At 54.1% G+C, this 17,235-nt stretch overlaps 1 protein-coding gene across 1 annotated transcript; it reads left to right on the top strand.

Moving 5' to 3' along the window:
- Nucleotides 1–11,678: 11,678 nt before the first annotated feature.
- On the top strand, nucleotides 11,679–16,971 carry LOC136007452 (homeobox protein not2-like). Its single transcript, XM_065665329.1, has 3 exons — nucleotides 11,679–11,919; nucleotides 14,525–14,733; nucleotides 15,539–16,971. Exons 1-3 carry the CDS (start codon nucleotides 11,679–11,681, stop codon nucleotides 15,695–15,697), a joined length of 609 nt encoding a protein of 202 aa, XP_065521401.1. The 3' UTR covers nucleotides 15,698–16,971.
- Nucleotides 16,972–17,235: the final 264 nt, after the last annotated feature.

Genomic DNA, 17,235 nt, shown 5'->3' with positions numbered 1-17,235 from the left:
CCGTGTGTTACATGGATGTATCATGGTTGGCAAGGGGCGGATCTAATATACATGGGAGCAAGGAATTCCGGAGTGGGAAATAAATTATTTATGCAAGTCGTGGGCTCGTCTTTGAAGGAGGAGGAGGAGGAGGGACAGCACACGGGATCCTGGAATGGTTTGGGTTGGAAGGGACTTAAAGCTCCTCCAGCTCCAACCCCTGCCACCGGCAGGGACCCCTTCCACTGGAGCAGCTTGCTCCAAGCCCCTGTGTCCAACCTGGCCTTGAGCACTGCCAGGGATGGGGCAGCCACAGCTTCTCTGGGCACCCTGTGCCAGCGCCTCAGCACCCTCCCAGGGAAGAGCTTCTGCCTAAGAGCTCATCTCAGTCTCCCCTCGGGCAGGTTCAAGCCATTCCCCTTGGCCTGTCCCTACAGGCCCTTGTCCCAAGCCCCTCTCCAGGTTTCCTGCAGCCCCTTTAGGCACTGGAATCCAACAGGTTTGGTCCTCATGCTCCTTGCGAGGATGCAAAGCAAGTGAGTCCCAGCATCCCTGGGCCTCCTACGTAGGAGAATCAGTGGGGACATTGGGTGCTCATCCAGGCACCAGCTCCTCCACAGCGGTTTTCCTCCATGTCTGCTCTGCTCTTGGGGCTGGAGGGAGAAGGGATTCAAGGGAGGGTTTCTTTGAGGAGTGTGAAAGGTGATGCAGGTTGAGAGGGGACAGTTAAAGGGACAGTGCAAAGAGAAAGGGGTGATGTAAGACAGGGATGGTGCAAAGAGAAGGGGACAGTGTGAGGAGGAGGATGAAGCAAGGAGAGGGGATGAGGCAAAGAGAAGGTGATGATGGAAGGAGAAGGGACACTGCAAGGAGAAGGAGATGATGCCAGAAGAGGGGGCAACAGCAGGGGAAGGGGATGGTTCCTGGAGGGGGGAATGATACCAGGGACAGGGGTATAGTGCAAGGAGAAGGGGGTGAGGAAATGAGAGCAGGATATGATGGAAGGAAAGGGAACAGTGCAATGAAAAGGTGATGATGCCAGGAGAGGGGGACAGTGCAAGGAGAAGCAGATGATATATGAAGAGGATGATGCCAGGAGAAAGGGACAGTGCAAGGAAAAGGGGATGCAAGAAGGGGACAGTGCAAGGAGAGAGGAACAGCGCAGGAAGAAGGGGATGTGCCAGGAGAAGGGGATGATGTGAGGGAAGCTGCCCTTTGTCCCGGCTGTTTTCAGAGCCGGGATTAGCCGGCGGCCCTCAAAGAGCCCAAACTGTGCCGGTGTCTTCCCATGTCTGCTGCTTTAACCCCCTAATCTCACATGCTGGCGGGTTTATTGCAATCAGCCCCGAGACAACAGGGCTTAGGGGGATGTTTAATATGTCCCAGCCAGGGGCCGAGCTGATTGCCAGAGTTAAGTTGTTCTCAGGACACCTTTAATCCCTTGGGAGCTGGATCGGTGCCGCGCTCCTCCGGGGCAGGCAGCAGGGAACACATCCCTGCTCCAGGGGATGCTCCCCAGCGGCTGCCGGCCTCGGACCCCTCTGCGGGCAGTGTCCCACTGGGAAGATGACTTTAATTAAAGCTGCTGGGCTTGATTGAAGATGAATTAAATCAGGTCGCATCCCTCTGGCACCTTGGGCTTTTCCCATGGTGGGTGATGATCCTTGAGGGTTTTGCTGGTCCCAGGGGATGCACTGGGCTCTGTTGCCTTTCCTACCTGCCACAGGACTGTGGGATCAGAGGAAGGCTCTCACCCATGATCTGAGGTTCCTCGGGGTGGGAAGGGAGGGTATCTGCAGCACAAAGCAGCTGATGACTGCTCCAGAGGGGATGAGAAAGGCCAGACCCTCTGGTCTGGCCCTAATAATGGGATGGAGTTGATGGTTTGTGGAAAAGCTGGATGCGGTCGGGATATTTTATGCTCTCCAAGCCCCAGCCGGCCCTGGCACCCTGGAAAGGGGTTAGGAATGCAGCTTCCTTCTCCCATTGGAGACACCTCCCTGCCCAGTGCAGGTCTTGCACCTCAGTCCAGTGCCCAGCAGCTCCACCAGGACACATGGATTGGGATCGAACCCAGCCACAGCGGTTTGGCACCATGGCAAATGAGGGAGAGAGATGCTCCAAGAGGCCTTGGGTCGGATCAGCCCGGCTGGGACAGAGCCTTGGCTCCTCTCACCCCACAGGAAAGATGTGCAGAGGAAGAGCTGTGTGTCCCTACCCACACCCCATACTCATCCCAAAGACACCACAAGTCCCTTCCGGATCCTTGTGTATCCCATTGCCCCCTTAAGGAAAGCTTATTTTTCACCTGTCTGTAAAGCACCAGTTGGATTTTAGTGGCAGATAATTATATGGGAGTGAGAATTAAGCAGCCTCACTAAGAGGATAAGGGATATCTGCTCAAGATGCTGAGTCCTCCCCAGCACATCTCAGCTCCACAGATAAGGAAAGGGCTTGCAGGAGGACAGGCAGGCTGTGAGACAGGAGGGTGGATGCATCAGGGTGGGCTGTTTGCTCACCCTGGTCTGCCTGTGGATAAGATGGATGGGCGGATGATTTGAGGGTGAACAGGGTGCTGGTGAATAGGTGCAAATGGGTGGCTGTGTAAATGGGATGGGATGGAGATAGGGGAAGTTATCCCTTCTCCCGGATAACGGGGGGGGGGTGGAACTGCAGCACACAGGTCCTCTGTGTCCCCCTCCCTGCTCTCCTTCCTGCCAGGATTATTCCTGCTGAGCACATGGCGACGGACGTGGCTTGTTTGCACCAGCTGAGTTTACTCAGGAGGGTTGAGGTTTGGATGCTGGAGCAGCAGGATCCTTCCAGCCCCCCAGTCCCTGTGCCCCAGCCGCTTTTCCAGACACCTTTTCCATCCCTTCCCAAGCTGGGAACCCCGTTCTCCTCCTCTGATGCCCCATCATGCTCTGGTTTTTGGGGGGGCGAGGTGTGTGTGTGCTAAATGGGATTATCATGTGCAGAGGATGGTCCAAGGAGGTTCAAGGCAAAGCCCTGCCCTAGCTGGGACACGGGGCACCGGTTCGGCCGTGCGTGTTTCCAGGCTCCATCTCATCGTGTAATCTTGTTAAATGGTCAGGGAGTGTTTCCCTGCTTCCCCCTCCCCTTTAATTCCAGATTGAAACATCAAATAACATTCCCGAGGCTGCCGGGCAGCTCCGACAGCTCCACAGGGCCTGGTTTCAGTGGGGATAAAACAAGACATCACGAGCAATGGGAGGAAATGCCAAAGCATCCCATCTTTGCAGTCTTTCTGGGGTGAGCTTGTTCCAAGTTCCCTTGCTCAGACAAAGAGTAAAAGCACCGATCCCTTGCACTAGACTCTAAGCTGGAAGCATGAGAGGCTGAGAGAGCTGGGCTGGGGCAGCCTGGGCAAGAGAAGGCTCCTGAAGGGGAGACCTGAGAGCAGCTCCAGGGCCTAAAGGGGCTGCAGGGAACCTGGAGAGGGGCTTGGGACAAGGGCCTGTAGGGACAGGCCAAGGGGAATGGCTTGAACCTGCCCGAGGGGAGACTGAGCTGAGCTCTTAGGCAGAAGCTCTTCCCTGGGAGGGTGCTGAGGCGCTGGCACAGGGTGCCCAGAGAAGCTGTGGCTGCCCCATCCCTGGCAGTGCTCAAGGCCAGGTTGGACACAGGGGCTTGGAGCAAGCTGCTCCAGTGGAAGGGGTCCCTGTCCGTGGCAGGGGTTGGAGCTGGATGAGCTTTAAAGTCCCTTCCAACCCAAACCAGGCTGGGATTCCATGAAAGTAAGGGTGAAATGGGATGATCTGCCTGGAAATAGAGTGGGAAACCAGGCAGCTAAAGAGACCCCTCATATGGGGTGAGCACTGCATGGGCCAAAACCTTTGGGGTTTAAAATGCTACAAAAAGAAACACAGGGCTTTGGACCAGGATGTAAACTGGGCAGACTGGGAGGAAATCCCTTCCCAGGTCTGCTCTCAGCCGTGCTCATGGCAGGAGCTGCCAGAAACCAGTTTGCTTCATTTCTGTGGAGCAAGCTGCTTTGAAACAGCCTAAAGAGGGTGCAAGCTGCACCATCTCCCCCTTTGCGAACGGGTTGTGGCACAAAAGCCCTCAGCCCTGTGGCAAAGCCAGCCCAGGCTGGGCTTTCATGGGGGAGCACTGGGGCTCTGGCACTGGGGACCCTTTGCAACGGTGGGGTTTGACTTTTAAACGTTGATTAAATCACTAAATCAAGTAATTCCTGATGGAATGGGATGAATATGGGATCTCACCGGGACATTTGGGACTGGCAGATGGATAAAGTGCTCCCCAGCCCTGTTAAAACCTCCTCCTGGGGCTGACTTGTGCTGGGATGCTCTTGTGCCTCAGTTTCCCCACCATAGCCTCGGACATGGAATACATGGATACATGATGGCATCACTCAACTCCTGCGGGCCAGGTCTGATCCCGTTCCACATCCCTGCCAAAAGCCGAGCCGGATCCGACCCTTGCTCTGCCTCATCCTTCCCCCACTGCCTCTCTATTGATTTAATAAGATGGAGAGGAATTAACGGGGCCGGAGCATTGGAATAATACGTGATGAACAAAGGGGCAGCGCTAGCAAAGATGCTGCCAGGTTTTAATGATGAGGCCGGGCAGATCCCCTGCTAGCTGTCCCTTTGGAGTGGCGATTAAGAACATACTGTTATTGTTAAGGCAGAGAGATAAATCCCTGCACCGTTTCTGATGTGATCAGCCGGGGCTTCTCCCTACAATTTGTGATCCTATTGTAGCCGGTGTTTGCCCTGGGCAAGGAGAGTCTGGGAACCACTTATGAACCATCCTTTGGTCATTAGGCTCCTCATTAGGAGAGAACAATGCGGGAGAAAGAAGATAATTGCAAGAGCAGGGGCTGATCCTGCACTCGGGCCCGTACCGGGGCTGCCTCAATGCTCAGTTTGTTCGGAATTCCCAATTAATTTTAAATGCCTGGTTTCGGGATGCTCTTAATACTCGCGATTGCAACTCCTGGGAACAGGATGCTCAGGTCTGGGCTTGAGGGGAGCATCCTCCAAAGGGTTGTGGCTGAGTTTTGGGGTCACCCATGCTTTGCTGTCAGTTGGGTACGGCCCCATCATGGACTCAACCCAAGCTGTATTTGGAGGGACAGCAGGCTCCCAGCAGCCGGGGAGGATGAGGATGCTGGGATGCAGCAGGTCCCGCTCCTTCGTTTCACATCTGGCTGAGATAAGAGGCCAGATGTGATAAAGAACAACACTGCTCGGACTGGGGACATGTCCCCATGACTTCTGCCCCAGCCCTGGCTGGTCTCACTGCAGCTGAATTCCGATCTTGCCATATCATCCTGGGTGACGAAGGACAGGAAATCCCTGAGGCTATGGGGAGAGAGGTGCTTTGCCCCATAAGCTTGGCATTAAGAGAAGCAGGTCCTGTCCCCATCCCCAGGGACATGGGTGCAGGGCTCCGTGCCTTGGGGAGGAGGGGGAAGAGTTGTAATTCCTCTCAGGATGCCTGATATTATCAAGTGCTAATGAGACCTGGATGGGGCTGAGGTGCTTTGCAGGCCATTATCCCAAATTAACCTGACAATGCAGCCGGGAGCAGTGTCTGAAGGGTGGCTGTGGTGTGTATTGGCTGTCTGGGCTGCGGAAAAAAGGATGCTCCCGCCCGGAGCACAAAGCGCAAGCCTGGAATTCTGCAGGTTTTCCATTGCATGGACATGTTGAATCAGCTCCCCAAGAGGTTTGACAAGCAAAAGATGGGATAAGGTGATAGGGATGATGAGGATCAGGGTGGTCTCCTCTGCAGGCCAGGGTGTGGGATAACATCAGTTAAGGAAACTCATGTTTTCCCAAGTCCACGTCCATCCCATGCTGATACCTGCTTTCACCAGTGCCTCGCAGTGGGTCAAAGTGGGGAGCACTCAGCCGCAAAGCAACCACGGGCTTGGAGCAAGCTGCTCTAGTGGAAGGTATCCCTGTCCACAGCGGGGGATTGGAATTGGATGAGCTTTAAGGTCCCTTCCTTCCCAAACCAGGCTGTGATCCTATGATATCCCTGGAGCTGGTGGCTGTCATGTGTGGAGCTCTTGCAGGGGCACACATGGGGCTGGCCACACTCATGTCACCTACACCAAGGGCTCCCATTGCTGTATAAGACCCCCAAAGTGCAGACAGCGTCGTGCCATCGCTCCTGTCCTCAGCACAGCTTGGGACTGATAATGGGACACGCTGCAAGTGGCTGAGGATCCAGAAGGAAAAGTGGACTATGGCTGGATCCGGCTGCAAACAGGAGAGATGGGGTTTGCCAAGGGCTCCTGATAGCAACACCTTGCTCTGGAGCTCTGCAGCTCCCCAGCATCTGGCTGAAGGTGGCAAAGCCAAGGCAGAGCAGCACCCTGGTACCCAGCACCCCGGTACCCAGCACCCCAGTACCCAGCACCCCAGTACCCAGCACCCCGCACACACAATTACTGCTACCCTGAGTTACTTCTCTTTTCTAGACTTTATGATGAAGAAACAGATATGTATCATTTATTCTGTATTACTAATATTCTGTACTGATTCTGTAAGTGAATATGTATCACTTAGTCTGTATTCAGTGTCTGAAGGGGGCTACAAGGTTGCTGGAGATGGACTCTCCATCAGGGACTGGAGCGACAGGACAAGGGGCGATGGGTTCAAACTGAAACAGGGAAGTTCAGGTTAGATATAAAGAAGAAGCTCTTCCCTATGAGGGTGCTGAGGCGCTGGCACAGGGTGCCCAGAGAAGCTGTGGCTGCCCCATCCCTGGCAGTGCTCAAGGCCAGGTTGGACACAGGGGCTTGGAGCAAGCTGCTCCAGTGGAAGGGGTCCCTGCCCGTGGCAGGGGTTGGAGCTGGGTGAGCTTTAAGGTCCCTTCAACCCAAACCAGGCTCGGATTCTATATCCTCCAGGGAGAAACCTATGCTCCTTTTTTTGCAATGAAGGCAAATTCCTCTCTTTTTACAGGATTCAGTGGGATCCAGTTTGGAAAAGGGCAAATCACCCCCTCCAGGAGCCACGTGATTTAGGTACAGTCCTCATTGCCTTTTTATTATTGGATTAGCATGGAATCACAGCATGGTTTGGGTTGAAGGGACCTTAAAGCTCATCCAGGTCCAATCTGCTGCCGTGGGCAGGGACACCTTCCACTAGAGCAGGCTGCTGTAATCCCCATGGTTATTTCTATGGATTATCACAGGAGAAAAGGCTGCAAAAATCTGTCACAAGGCTAAATGTTAACGTTCAGAATCCCATTTTTAAGCTAATTTTTATGGTTTTGAGAGAAAAAGACATGAGATGGTGATTCCAGACTCCTTATGATGGCAGTGCTGGGCTGGGTATCCTGGTTATCCACCAGCACACGCCTGCCTAAGCAGCAGCACGGATCCACCTTCTCCCTATAGGATGTGATAGAAAGGATGCTCTGGGTGGAGAAGCCGTTTCCTCACTTGCAGCAGGACTCATGCCCTGGATTACAGCGGCCCCAAATCCCTGTCACGTTTTCACGTGTGCTTGTTGGGCCTTTGGGGAGATTTCCTCCACTTCTTGTGCCCGCTGGGCTGCTTTGGAGGCCGGGAGAGGGCTGGAAACGGAGCCAGGCAATCCCGGCCGAGCCGAGGTGTGAAATTTCTCATGGGCAAACAAGTGAGAGCTGCGGGGAGCCCAGGAGAAGGGGACAGAAAAGATGAAGGGAGGGAAAGGGGGGGGGGGGGGGGGGGTAAAAAGCAGCGGCCAAAGAGAAAACACAAACGCCCAAAGCAGAACCCGGTTTGAAGAGCCGGGGGGGGGGGTGTTTTCTATGAGGGGATTGTAAAATGCGGCTCTTTCCCCTTTGCAGGGGGGAAGAAGGGCCCCCACTCGATCTGATAGTCATTAGCATCAATTAGCCCCGTTTGAAGTAGGCAACATCTTTGTCTCTTGGCCAAAAAAAGAAATCAAAACCCCTTTTCAGGGAGCCCATAATAACATCTGGAGCGAGGAGAGGCTGAACTCAAGTTCCCCACTTTCATCTCTTGTCGAGGTACTTGGAATGTTAATGCAGCCTCATTCTTTAATGGAGTTATCAGGAAATGCTTTTCACCTCCTTCCCTTTGCTCAGGGGGGATGTTTACAAAGGGCTGGGGGCTTGGTTTGGGGTTGGGATTTGGGTTTACCCTCCCCTAAAGGACTCCCCCTCCCCTTTCATGTTCTCCCCTCTTGACAAACAACACTGGAATCATACAAAATACTGAAGAAATAAAAGCAACCCCTCAAACCCAAGCCCGCAGCGCTAAAAAGAAGAGGATCAGAGCCCATCTTTCATCTCCTGCAGCAAAGTCCTGCTCTCCTGGGAGCGGGTGGGATGGGGATGGAGGGGAGGGGGGGTCCCTGCTCTGCCTGGCTGCTGGGTGCTACATTTCCCAAGTCATTACCAGCGAGTGAAAATTTCCAGCTTTCAAGCCCAAAAAGCATTAGCTGAGCACACAGTACTAATGGGACACGGGGCACATCATTAGGAGGAGAATTTGGCCAAGTGGGAGAAGCCAAAGGGAAAAAGTCAGGGATTTTGCTGCTTGTCTGTCCCTCTGGCTCCCTGTCCATCCATCCATTGAATCATAGAATCTCAGCCTGGTTTGGGTTGGAAGGGACCTTAAAGCTCCTCCAGCTCCAACCCCTGCCCCGGGCAGGGACCCCTTCCACTGGAGCAGCTTGCTCCAAGCCCCTGTGTCCAACCTGGCCTTGAGCACTGCCAGGGATGGGGCAGCCACAGCTGCTCTGGGCACCCTGTGCCAGCGCCTCAGCACCCTCACAGGGAAGAGCTTCTGCCTAAGAGCTCAGCTCAGTCTCCCCTCGGGCAGGTTCAAGCCATTCCCCTTGGCCTGGCCCTACAGGCCCTTGTCCCAAGCCCCTCTCCAGCTTTCCTGCAGCCCCTTTAGGCACTGGAGCTGCTCTCAGGTCTCCCCTTCAGGAGCCTTCTCTTGTCCAGGCTGCCCCAGCCCAGCTCTCTCAGCCTGGCTCCAGAGCAGAGCTGCTCCAGCCCTCGCAGCATCTCCATGGCCTCCTCTGGCCTCGCTCCAGCAGCTCCACGTCCCTCTTGTGCTGCTGCCCCAGAGCTGGATCAGGGCTGCAGGGGGGTCTCCCCATCACACAGCAGAGGGGCAGGATCCCCTCCCTGAGCTGCTGCTCACGTTCTGGGGGTGCACCCAGCACAGGGGGGGTGGTTCTGGGCTCAAGCGCTCACTGAAGCTGGGTCATGGGGAGCTTCTCCTCACCCAGCACCCCCAAGCACTGCTCCATCCACCCATCCATCCATGCAACCATCCTTGCAGCAAACAGCACCCTGCTCTATCATGCTCCTCTGCTGTCAGCTTGCCCATCCCCATATTCGCCATGGAAAACTACTCCTGATCATCTCCAACACCTCTTCCCATGGGAACTACGGCAGCAGCCACGACTTGCTATAAAGAGGAAAAGAGATTTAACAGGATTTTAATCAAACAAATCAAGCCCTTGTCTAACGACCCCCCTACTTTAATCCACAGCACCTCCGTGCAAGCAAAGCCAGAAGCTGTGAATCCCTGTGGATTTTTTCCTTCTCCATGGTGGCTTTTTTTGGGAAGAGGCTTCGGCACTTGCCCAGCTTTGAACGTGTGATTTCAATTAAGCACAGAGTTACACAGGGCTGGGGCTGGCTGTTTGGATAAGGAGCAATAAAGCCCCAGCTGTATTTATTCACGTAGTTTGAAGTCGCTGTGGAAGACAGGATGCTAAAAGGCAGAAGAAAAGGGGTTTAAAAGGCAAACTTGAGGGGTTCTTTTATCTCCTGCAGGCATCCTCTGCCCTGAGGATCCCCCAGCCAGCCCCAGGGTGCTTCCTCATGAGCAGGATAATCCTGCCCATCCATTCCCATAATTTCCATTTGCTTTGAAATGCTTAAAAATATAGAGATGCTCTTTTGTAATGAGGTCTATGTCTGTGGCTTGGGCAGGGGAAAGAAACGTTAAATGTCAGGAAACCCTCATTTGAGGCAGGGTTTACTGCATATTGTCAGCAAGTCCCTGCATGCAGAGATCTTTAACGCTGTTATTAAGCCACAGGGGATTTTTGCTCCATGTTTATTAACCCAGAGACTCCGGTTTGTGGGTTTTGTAGATGCACAGATTGGTTTGGGTTGGAAGCGACCTTAAAGCTCCTCCAGCTCCAACCCCTGCCACCAGCAGGGACCCCTTCCCCTGGAGCAGCTTGCTCCAAGCCCCTGTGTCCAACCTGGCCTTGAGCACTGCCAGGGATGGGGCAGCCACAGCTTCTCTGGGCACCCTGTGCCAGCGCCTCAGCACCCTCCCAGGGAAGAGCTTCTGCCTAAGAGCTCAGCTCAGTCTCCCCTCGGGCAGGTTCAAGCCATTCCCCTTGGCCTGGCCCTACAGGCCCTTGTCCCAAGCCCCTCTCCAGCTTTCCTGCAGCCCCTTTAGGCACTGGAGCTGCTCTCAGGTCTCCCCTTCAGGAGCCTTCTCTTGTCCAGGCTGCCCCAGCCCAGCTCTCTCAGCCTGGCTCCAGAGCAGAGCTGCTCCAGCCCTTGCAGCATCTCCATGGCCTTCTCTGTCCTCGCTCCAACAGCTCCACGTCCCTCTCGTGCTGCTGCCCTGAGCAGGACACAGCTCTGGGCATATGGCAGCATCCATACGGTACCATTGCTCCACCGCTGTCTAGGTCCTCATTTACCCCCATTGCCACAGGGAAGAGCTTCTGCCTAAGAGCTCATCTCAGCCTCCCCTCGGGCACGTTCAAGCCATTCCCCTTGGCCTGGCCCTACAGGCCCTTGTCCCAAGCCTCTCTCCAGGTTCCCTGGAGTTTGCATGCACGGGAGTGAATTTTCAGGGCAACTCTGGGGCTTGTGGACGTTGGAATGCTGGGCACTGTGTTTGCTGGGAACACGCACACCTGAGAGCGGGGTCTGTGCTGTCTGCAGCTCTCCACACCACATCTGCGCTTGGCTCCGGATGTATCCCAGGAATGGCACCGAAACCAGGCCAACAGTTCAATTCCCACAGCACAATTGGCCTGCGAGCTCCTGATGTGCTTTTCCCACATCCCAAACACACGGACACCCTCCAATAGAGCCGGGCAGGTACACACAGACACACTCCCCTTGGCATGGTGGGAGATGGGGCTCCTACAGCCGGTCCTAGGGCATATCTGTGCCCGTGGGCAGCAGTGGGCTGGTCTAAGGAGCATGTCCAGGGGAAGGTTTGGGTGTCATGGGGGGTTTGGGTGTCAGTGTAATGGGTGCTACAGGTGTCCATGTGGGTGTCCATTGTCGAAGGTGAGGGTGCCAGCAGGGTTGTGTGTCGGGGGAAGGTGTAATGAGGAAGGGACTGGGTGTCTGTGGTGGAAGGAGCAAGTGTCCATGGGGGCGTCTGTTTGGAGTGGGTGTTGGTGTGGGTGTCCATGGAATAAAAGAATGGACACCCACGGAGGAGTTGGGATGTCCGGGGGGGGTTCCAGTGGCGAAGAAAGAGTGTTGATGATGGTGAAGGGATTGGATGGAATTGGATGATGGCGAAGGGGTGTCTGTGCGGTGAACAAAGGGTGTCGGTGCCGGTGCGGGCCGGGGGCTGGGGGCCGCGCCCCCGTTGCCGCTTTGCATAGGAGCGCGGCTCATCCCAGCCCACCGCGCCCTCCATATAACCCTGCGGGGCGGGCGGCCGCTACCCCGGCCCGGCCATGCTGCGTAGCCCTCCGCGCCCGCGGCCCGCCCCGGCGCCCCACAAGACCCCGTTCCACATCGAAGCGCTGCTCGCCCGGGACCCTCCGCGCCGCGGCCCCGCCGCCTTCACCTCCGTTCCCCCGGCGCCGGTGGCCCCGCACTGGCCCGCGGCGGGCCCCGGGCTGGGGCTGGGATCGGGGCCGGGACCCGGCGCTTGGGGCTGGGGCTGGGGCTGCGCGGCCATGCGGGGCAGTGCAGGTGAGCGGAGGGATGCGGGGGTACCGGGGGCTGCGTGGTCGGGGGGCGGCTGTGAAGGCAGCGGGGGTGCGGGCATCACCCCCGGGCAGTAACGGGGTTCGGGGCACCCGAAATGGGTTGTTTCTCCTTCCCCGACGGCTGTAGCTGCTGTTCTTTCGACCAGCCGCGGGGCGAAAGGATGGGAAATGTGGAGGGAGAGGGAAGAGTTTCCTAACGCCTTTTTGATTCCCCTCTCTATTAATCGATAATTAATATCAACCATTAACGCCCAATATTATATGCCCGGGTGAAGCGAGACCCCAATGGCAGGATTTATATCCTTCAGGCCCGACTTTAGCCGAAGGTTTTGGGTCGGGGATAAGGGGTGGTCCACCCCATCCATCCCCACTTGCGTTTTAAAGGTGGCTTTGCATTGGTTTCTCTTCTAATGTATTAGAAATGTAACACAACGTCTGTGTTTTTATCGTGCCTGCGGAAAACCGCTGTCATTTCCCAAACCCTCATCCTTTAAAATCCCTTTTCCATCACACCAGAACCCCTCTGCTGTTGTGTGGGGTCCCCTCTTCCTCCAGACCTGCCCTCATCTGTCTGTAATTCTGCTCTCCCTACAAGTTATCACTCACAGAAGTGAAACTGCCGAGTGCTTCACAGCACCCGGCCCCCAAAACTGCATTTTCAGTGGGGAAACACCTAAGGAAAGGAGGGTTTTGTTGTGGGTGTGGGGGTTAAATACACACAGGGGTGATGGATGATGGTACTGGCTGGTGCATCAGGCTCTGTGTGTCCACTGAGGGACACTGTAACTTCTTATAAGTGTAAGAAACTCGTTTATTTTAATGAACTACCTCTATTCAGAGTCTTTTCCGTGAAATTAAGTATCTTTTTAGCATTCAGAGCCTGATCTCAACATTGCTCAGCCCAGCGCGTATTTGACTTGTAAAGGAGCTCTTGCTTTAATCCCATCAGTTACAATATCCAACACCAAAAGTGTTTGCTACTCTTAATCTTTTTAACTGCTCTTATTTCATTTAGGAGACAGCATCGCCATAGCTGTGTGTTAATCTATGTTTTCTATCAAACACACGGGGATGAAAATACAGTTAAACAATTGGCAAAGCTGTTTCCAGGGTGTATTTCACGTTTGAAATTACACCCGCTATTATCCCCGTGTTAAAATAGAAAATAGATGTGACAGGTGAAATGATTTTAATGAGGAAAGTGGTTGTCTGTGCAATTACAGCTGTTAAACTGTCAGGTCTCCATCCCACAAAGCCTTAAACACACGCAGAACTGGCATCCAGGTAATGAAATGAAATAGATCCAGGTGCCAACATCAGTCATTAAAGGAGAGAGGAGTCAGGGTGTGAATTGCCGTCGTTATGAGCAGTATGGCCATAGAAGCCAAAGGAGCACAGCAGACAGATTGCATCAGGAAATGGCTCTGGCTGAGGGGCACCTTTGTGGGCTGTTGCATCCAACCTCTGCTCAAAGCAGAGCTGACCTCAAAGCCACATCACAGTGCCCAAGGGCTGAGATGGCCGAAGAGCAATAGGGGAGCATTAATGGCCTGATCCTGTACATGCAGGATGGGCATGTACATCCAGCTCCAACCCCTGCCCCGGGCAGGGACCCCTTCCACTGGAGCAGCTTGCTCCAAGCCCCTGTGTCCAACCTGGCCTTGAGCACTGCCAGGGATGGGGCAGCCACAGCTTCTCTGGGCACCCTGTGCCAGCGCCTCAGCACCCTCCCAGGGAAGAGCTTCTGCCTAAGAGCTCAGCTCAGTCTCCCCTCGGGCAGGTTCAAGCCATTCCCCTTGGCCTGGCCCTACAGGCCCTTGTCCCAAGCCCCTCTCCATGTTCCCTGCAGCCCCTTTAGGCACTGGAGCTGCTCTCAGGTCTCCCCTTCAGGAGCCTTCTCTTGTCCAGGCCGAACCAGCCCAGCTCTCTCAGCCTGGACTTTAGCCCTCTGGTCTCCGTAGGTCGAACAATACGTGTGCAGAGGCATTAGCAGGACTAACAAGTGGATCAGGTCTCAGTCTCCTATCTAGCTGTGGCCTGATGATAACCATAGTTACTCAATTAACATACAATACCCCACCAGCACTGTCACAGGACCAGCTGGCACCAGCCTAAGAGCAGATATGTCTCATAAAGCCTCATCCTGCCAGCACAGCCTTTGATTCACACACATCTCAATGTACAAAAGGAAATCTGTGATTAGGAGCTTCTTGAGCCAGAGATGGGATTTTTGTGCTCAGCAGCTCTCAATGGGCTTTATTTTCTGTTACAAATACACAGATGGAGATCAAACCCTGCTCACCCCATTGACTGCTGACTTACTTTGGGTCTCGCTGCATGTCCAGACCTGTCTTAGGTGGTTTCTGTGGGTAGAATCATAGAATAAGTTGGAAGCCACCTCAAAAGATCATCTGAGCACTGGAAAGGGAGCCTAGAGGAGATGATCTAGGTAGGGACAAAGTAGGGACATCCCTGCTATTCATTTTTGGTTCTCACTTTCTCCCACTCTTCTTTAGCTATAGCTGAAGCAGGCTGGAAGAATGGCCTCAAACCTGCACACCCATTCATTCACTGCTTCTTTCTTGCAGGTCTGGAGTTGTCTCACTGTGTAGGAGCCAACTCACTGGGTCCTACTGTGCCTTGGAGGTCTGGGGGGCCCTGCAAGATGAAGAGGGTCCGCACTGTCTTCAAGCCTGAGCAGCTGGAGCGGCTGGAGCAGGAGTTCCTGAAGCAGCAGTACATGGTGGGCACGGAGCGAGTGGACCTGGCTGCGACTCTGCACCTCACAGAGACCCAGGTAAGGGATGGAGGCATAGATCCTGCTCTGCTCTGGTCTGTGGTGATGTACCTGCTGTGAAGGGCACTGGGGAGAGGATGTGACGCAAAGTGGATCCTTGCTGCAAGATGACATTGAAGCCACGCGTGCCTGGAGGGATGCGAGATGGGTTTAGATGGCTTATGGATAACAGCATCCTTTTCTTAATCCATGAAGTGGAACAAAAAGCATTTAGGAGCACAAATTGTTGCTTGCTTTATGGTTCAGGCTGGGTTAACCTAATGTATCTGTTGTTACGCTCCTCTGGAGACAGTTTATGCTTTAAGTGTTCTTCTGTGATACCAGATCTCAATTTTTTCCTGCTCTTCCCAGTAAGTTTCTGCTGCTTCCACTGGTTATTTCTTGTGGAAGGGAGGAGCAACATGATCTTCTGTGGTGGGATCTAAATTCAGCTGGGGAGAAGGGAGAGCAAAGGGTGGTTCTGGAGGGGACATGGAGGGTAGGAGCGGGAACAGGGAGAGATGGGTGTCTCATTGTGTCCTCTGACAACCTGGGTATGGGTTTGGTGGCTCCAGGGAGCTTGGGGAGGTGATTCCTCACTCCCCTGGCCAGAACCTCCTCCGTGCATCCTCCTCTCCCCATGTCCTTCCTCCCAGCACCACTCTGCCCTCTATAGCATCACCTCCTGCTTGCAAGCACTGTGCCCTGAGCAGAGAAGGGGCATGTTCCCCTCTTTGAGGAACTTTTTGGGGACACCTGCCTCGGAAGCATTGGAAAGGGGCTCCTGGAGACCTTGGATTAAGCTGTTGTGCCATTTTCCTGCTAGGTGAAAGTATGGTTCCAGAACCGGAGGATCAAGTGGAGGAAGCAGAGCATGGAGCAGAAGGCAGCAAAGCTGTCCCAGTTTGGGGTGATACAGCCTGCCACCGCGGACTCCACCGACATCAAGGACCGCGAGGAAGACACCGTGGATGTTGAGCTTTGAACAGCTCCTGAGACTCAGCTGCCACTGGTGGTTTCTGAGCCGTGTCTGCCTGAAGGAGAAACCGGGGATGCAGGAACATCTTTGCTCCAAGTGAGACATGCTCCGGATCCGAAAGATGGAACTACAGGACTACACAGCTGGCTGGGAGGAACCCCATGAATATTGTTGGGCTGCTGTTTGCTGACATTCTTGGGGCTTCCATCACCAGGCTGGTTGTACTTGAAGGTGCCATAGCTATGGCATGGTACATAGCATGTGATCTGTTTGCTCTTGAAGGACCATGAACAGTTTCCAGCAGAGAAGCTGGGGTGGGTGACAATCATACGATGTCTTTGGATGTGAGCATAAGGGCGTTTAAACATGGGCTCACTTGTGTTGTGTGTGGTTGTGTGCTCCTAGCATGGAGATTTGTGATTTTCCTTGGAGGAGAATCAACCCTGATTGGCTTTTTCTGGTTAACTCTCACATTTGATGCTTTGAGCATAGCAAAAACCGCTACAACAACTAGAAAGCCCTTTGCTTCCACCCACAGGCTACTGTTGCAATAAGATGCACAGGGTCTGATCCTGCCCCTGGAACAGAAGTGCCTCCTCTTGTCCTGTGCCTTGTTTTGCTCCCTTTTTGACTTCCCAAACCTGGAGGGCAGTTCCCGGGGGAGGTTTCTCTGCCTTGTGGCATTGCCTTACTTCACCGAGGTGTGTGCCTGCTGCTACAGCAGGGAGTGAAGCACTGGGGCTGGCCGAGGTGCAGGGATCTGTTCTACAAAGGCAGCTCTCCAACACCTCTGGTGCTTCAGACGACCCCCTGCCCCTTGGCCAGATGTGCTGATTCTGGCCCTGTTGCTGTGTTCTCTCCTCATTATACATCCAGGTGCCATAGGAAACAGCTGGAGTGTACAGGGAGCACATCTGTAACTCCCGATGCAGTCACAGTTGTGGTTCTGGCAGCTGGGAGGCTTTGGGGGTCAGGACTAAGTACTTGACCCTTACCTGTCTGTGTGGTAGGCTGTCAGTGCTCAGGCTCTCACTTTGCCTTTCCAGGTCTGTCCCAAGGTACCAGGCACCACGTCCCGTCAGCTCAGGATAACTTATTCCCTCTCTTTCTGACCAGGAACACTGTATATCACTTTACTCGCCTGTTATTTATAGAAATAACTTTTTTTCCCCTTTATTAAGTGTTATTTATTTGCTTTACTTCTTAATAAAAATCTAGTGTATTTAAAAAAGAGATGGGGCTGTGCGGAGGGGGAGAGATTTGGGCAGCTCCGTGGTTTCTGAGCAAGCAGCAATACCTCAATGTCTCTTTGCCAGGGGGGTGTTATCCACTGCTGTGTCTTCCTGCTGTGTCCAGAATTAGAATCATAGAATAGTTTGGGTTCGAAAGGACCTTAAGATCATCCAGTTCCAACCCCCCTGCCATGGGCAGGGACACCTCACACTAAACCATCCCACCCAAGGCTCTGTCCAACCTGGCCTTGAACACTGCCAGGGATGGAGCACTCACAACCTCCCTGGGCAACCCATTCCAGTGCCTCACCA

The sequence above is a fragment of the Lathamus discolor genome, chromosome 1 (assembly GCF_037157495.1).
Source record: "Lathamus discolor isolate bLatDis1 chromosome 1, bLatDis1.hap1, whole genome shotgun sequence".
Classification (NCBI taxonomy): domain Eukaryota; kingdom Metazoa; phylum Chordata; class Aves; order Psittaciformes; family Psittacidae; genus Lathamus; species Lathamus discolor.
Note: the sequence above shows the minus strand (reverse complement) of the source record. Positions and strands in the feature narration are given on the sequence as shown.

Coding starts and splice junctions, on each gene's coding strand:
- LOC136007452 (XM_065665329.1), top strand. CDS start 11,679: ATGCTGCGTAGCCCTCCGCGCCCGCGGCCCGCCCCGGCGCCCCACAAG. Junction 11,920..14,524: donor GGCCATGCGGGGCAGTGCAG/GTGAGCGGAGGG, acceptor TCTTTCTTGCAG/GTCTGGAGTTGTCTCACTGT. Junction 14,734..15,538: donor TGCACCTCACAGAGACCCAG/GTAAGGGATGGA, acceptor TTTTCCTGCTAG/GTGAAAGTATGGTTCCAGAA.